The sequence below is a fragment of the Hevea brasiliensis genome, chromosome 17, assembly GCF_030052815.1.
Source record: "Hevea brasiliensis isolate MT/VB/25A 57/8 chromosome 17, ASM3005281v1, whole genome shotgun sequence".
Classification (NCBI taxonomy): domain Eukaryota; kingdom Viridiplantae; phylum Streptophyta; class Magnoliopsida; order Malpighiales; family Euphorbiaceae; genus Hevea; species Hevea brasiliensis.
In genome coordinates this window covers 16172352-16176143 of record NC_079509.1, presented here as the reverse complement: position 1 = coordinate 16176143, position 3792 = coordinate 16172352, and the positions used below count along the sequence as shown (strand labels likewise).

Genomic DNA, 3792 nt, shown 5'->3' with positions numbered 1-3792 from the left:
AAAGTGTGAGCCGCTCTCACAATTTGTGTGATAACATATTTTAACTTAAACTCAATAAAATACTTATTATTATTATTATTATTATTATTATATAAAGAAATAAATTACTAATTTAATAATTAAATATATAGTTTTTTTTAATATACGAAAAAATAATTATCATTACAAAATAAATACTAATTAATAATTTTAGTAATTAATTATTAGGTAATAGTTCAATATAAATTTTATCTAAATAATAAAAGAATTATTAATAAATTTTAATTTAATAAAATTATATTTATCACTAAATTATGAAAATTCAAATTTAAATTAGAGGGGAATAAACAAACGAAATGGAAAAATTAAAATGTGATACTTAAATTTAATAAAATTATAGTTTTTAATTGATTAGAGTTGTAAATTTATATTAAGCTCATATAAAATAATTTACACTACTATTCAAAATAAAGAGTATTATTAAAACTTATAATTTTATAATAATTTATATTAAAATTAAAAGTTCACGCTTCTTGCGAGCGTAAATAATTTATTATTTTATTTTGTAACAGATCCGAGCTAGAATTTTAAAAATTAGTTACTTCTACACTAATTTCCTGCTATTTTAACTGACCGCCCGGCTTTCACATAATTTCAATTTCCCTCCCTTCTAATTTCTACCTTTTCCCTTGCTGGCCCTCCCGCCTGTCTCTTCTTTGTTGCCTACCGCGACAGCAGCCGACGCTCTCCTTCGATTTAGTGCAATCCAGTCCGATTGTTGGCCGGCGCTGTGTGTTTCTTCTGGAAATGCTTTCTGATTATGCAACATGTGAGCCTCTTGTAGTGCTATTATGGTAAGAAGCATATACGGTGCCTAATTGGCTAATTTCAGAGCTTGTACAGAGGACATAATCGAATATCCCTCTCTAGCTCTCCTGCATGTGCTGTGCTATCGTTTCGTAGAGGTACTTTTTGTTTTACCTGCTCTATGGTTGTTTGCTCCAATCAATTTTATCTGTAACGTAATTTTTGAATTTGGGATATGATAAACCTTTCTTTTTTTCTTTAAAGTAGATTTTTAATTGGCGAACTCATTTGTTGAAAGCGAGGGTGAAACTCGGAAAATAATTTTTGTTCATCTTAACATTAGCGTTCGCCTTAGCTAGAGGATAGTTTTTAATTTTTCATTCCCTTCGTAACAAAGGGACTATTTGCCTTACCCCTGTTTGGATCCTGGTTTGCCATGGTTACCATGGTTATGATTTCGTTTCTCTTCTGGACCAGGAGATTGGCATTGAAAAAGGTTGGTTTTTAATAGTAGAACGATGGTTTTCAAATGTGATTGGTTTAAAGATTTTGTATTTTCATTTTATTCGTTGAATTTGGGTTATATTTTACCATTTTGTACTCAATCCACACAAGATATAAACAGCAAAAAGTACCAATCTTTTACTCTAGCTTATTTCTTTTTACAATAATATTTTATTTTTTAATTTATTAATATAAATAAAATTCATTAATTTCAATAATAATTTAGTAAAATGAATTATTTAATTTTTAATATAATAACATAAATAAATGTATATTAAAAAATAAATAAAATTTATTGTCTTAATTACATTAACTATATTTTTTTAAACTATATATGAAAACAGAAGTGAGTATTATTTTTTTTCCTTAGAAGTGAGTATTATTTTTTTTCCTTTGATTTATGGTTGGGGGACTAACCAATCCGAAGTTGTTTGAGCATATACCCAAAATCTGTTGTGTTTTCTGGGTTCTTTTCCTGAATCAAGATGATGGATTGATGATTCTTGGCATGCTCTTACTTTTCTTAGTCAAATGGTTGTTGAATATATAGTCTTTTTTTTTTTTTTTTTTGGTGAGAATGAATATATATTGTATTTAATTCCTTCTATGTTCCTGTTTCGTTTTCTCCTAATTTAGCAATCCACATATTACTGCATAAGAAACACAGCGGCTAATCTTGTGAATCATTAACCTTGACGTAAAGCCAGACCTCTTCTATTGATTTTTCTACTAATTCCAAAATAATCAACTTAGTGATTCCAGCTGAGATCCTTCCTTCTCATGAACAGGTTGGTTTGACATTGCTCTTTGGGTTTAAGTAAAATGGAAATATTTGAGGCTGGTAGGCCAAGCTTGCTTGCAAGTTTGGGGAGATTTATGAGAAAATGCATATTTCGCATTCTATCAATAGGTCCCATCCCAAGTCATGTTGCCTTCATAATGGATGGAAACCGAAGGTTTGCTAAGAAGGAGAAACTGGAAGAAGGATCTGGTCACAGGGCTGGATCTTTAGCTCTAATGTCCACGCTTAAGTACTGCTATGAGTTGGGAGTGAAGTATGTGACTATATATGCCTTCAGCATTGATAATTTTAGAAGGCGACCTGATGAGGTTCAGCTCATAATGGATCTGATACTGGAGAAGATTGAGGGGCTGCTCAGGGACGAAAATGTTGTCAATGCATATGGCATCAGAGTACGATTTGTAGGTACCTTGAAGCTTCTAAGTGAGCCAGTCAGGGTCGCAGCAGAAAAAGTCGCCAGGGCTAGTGCCAAGAATACCAAGTTTGTGCTTGTCATTTGTATAGCCTATTCTTCAACTGATGAGATTGTGCATGCTGTTCAAGAATCTTGTAAATATAAATTGAACAAAATTGAGCCATCTAACTCCAACAGGGCTTGCAATGATGGGAATGAACAAGTAGAAGAAAATGGTAAGAAGATAGATAGTACCATCACACATGGTGTTCAAGAATCCTGCAAAGATGAAACAGATAAATCTCGCACAATAAACGCAAAGCCAATGTATAATGGTGTGACCAAAGAAGCTGGAGGGACTGACAATGCTAATACTGTGATAGTAAATTCCATCGGAGACAAGTGGGATGATGCTCACGAACTGGAGGCAACTAGAACTGGCAATGGTGTGATTTCAGTAGAAGAAATTGATAAGATGCTGTCACATTCTAGCATAAAGCTGGTAGACATTGAGAAAAAATTGCACATGGCTGTAGCCCCTGATCCTGATATCTTGGTTCGAACTTCTGGAGAGAGCCGTCTGAGCAACTTCCTACTTTGGCAGACTAGTAACTGTTCACTGTATTCTCCAAAGGCACTGTGGCCGGAGATTGGCCTACGCCACTTGGTGTGGGCAGTAATAACCTTCCAACGTAATCATTCTTATTTGGAGAAGAAAAAGAAGCAGTTGTAACCATTTCTTTTTCACCTTTTTCCGACTTATTTGAGATTTTTTTTTTTTAATTTTTTTCTATAGAGAGAGGAGAGTCGAGTGTGTGTGTGTGTGTATATATATCACTGGAGTATGCTCACCTTAAGCAAACTAAGTCAATAAAACTTTGTATCATCGGTAATCTGAGAATAGTTATAAATAAATCTCACATTTATTTATAATTATACCAACATGGGTTTATTGGTTTAGTACACTTATAAAATAGTAAATTAAGATACTTTCTGGTTTGCTGCTAAAAGACTTCTTTTTTCTCATTTTTTCTAATTTTTTAAAAAATCTTTATATTTGTATTTTTTTATATAAAAATTGAACATTTTCAAGTTTCCAACTGCTAAAACATCAATTTTAAATATTATAAAACTCTACTCATTATATTGTAAATATCTAAAAATCGATATTTTTTCAATCAAATTTTTTATTAAATTAGAAAATAATGAATTATTTTTTTGAAAAATTATATATATATATATATATATATATATATATATATATATATACTGAAAAATTATTTGTAACATCTAAATATTTATTTTG

At 31.1% G+C, this 3792-nt stretch overlaps 1 protein-coding gene across 1 annotated transcript; it reads left to right on the top strand.

Moving 5' to 3' along the window:
* Positions 1 to 622: 622 nt before the first annotated feature.
* On the top strand, positions 623 to 3264 carry LOC110651635 (dehydrodolichyl diphosphate synthase 6). The gene is made up of 2 exons (XM_021807018.2): positions 623 to 944; positions 2079 to 3264. Exon 2 carries the CDS (start codon positions 2113 to 2115, stop codon positions 3217 to 3219), a length of 1107 nt encoding a protein of 368 aa, XP_021662710.2. The 5' UTR covers positions 623 to 944; positions 2079 to 2112; the 3' UTR covers positions 3220 to 3264.
* Positions 3265 to 3792: the final 528 nt, after the last annotated feature.

Coding starts and splice junctions, on each gene's coding strand:
- LOC110651635 (XM_021807018.2), top strand. CDS start 2,113: ATGGAAATATTTGAGGCTGGTAGGCCAAGCTTGCTTGCAAGTTTGGGG.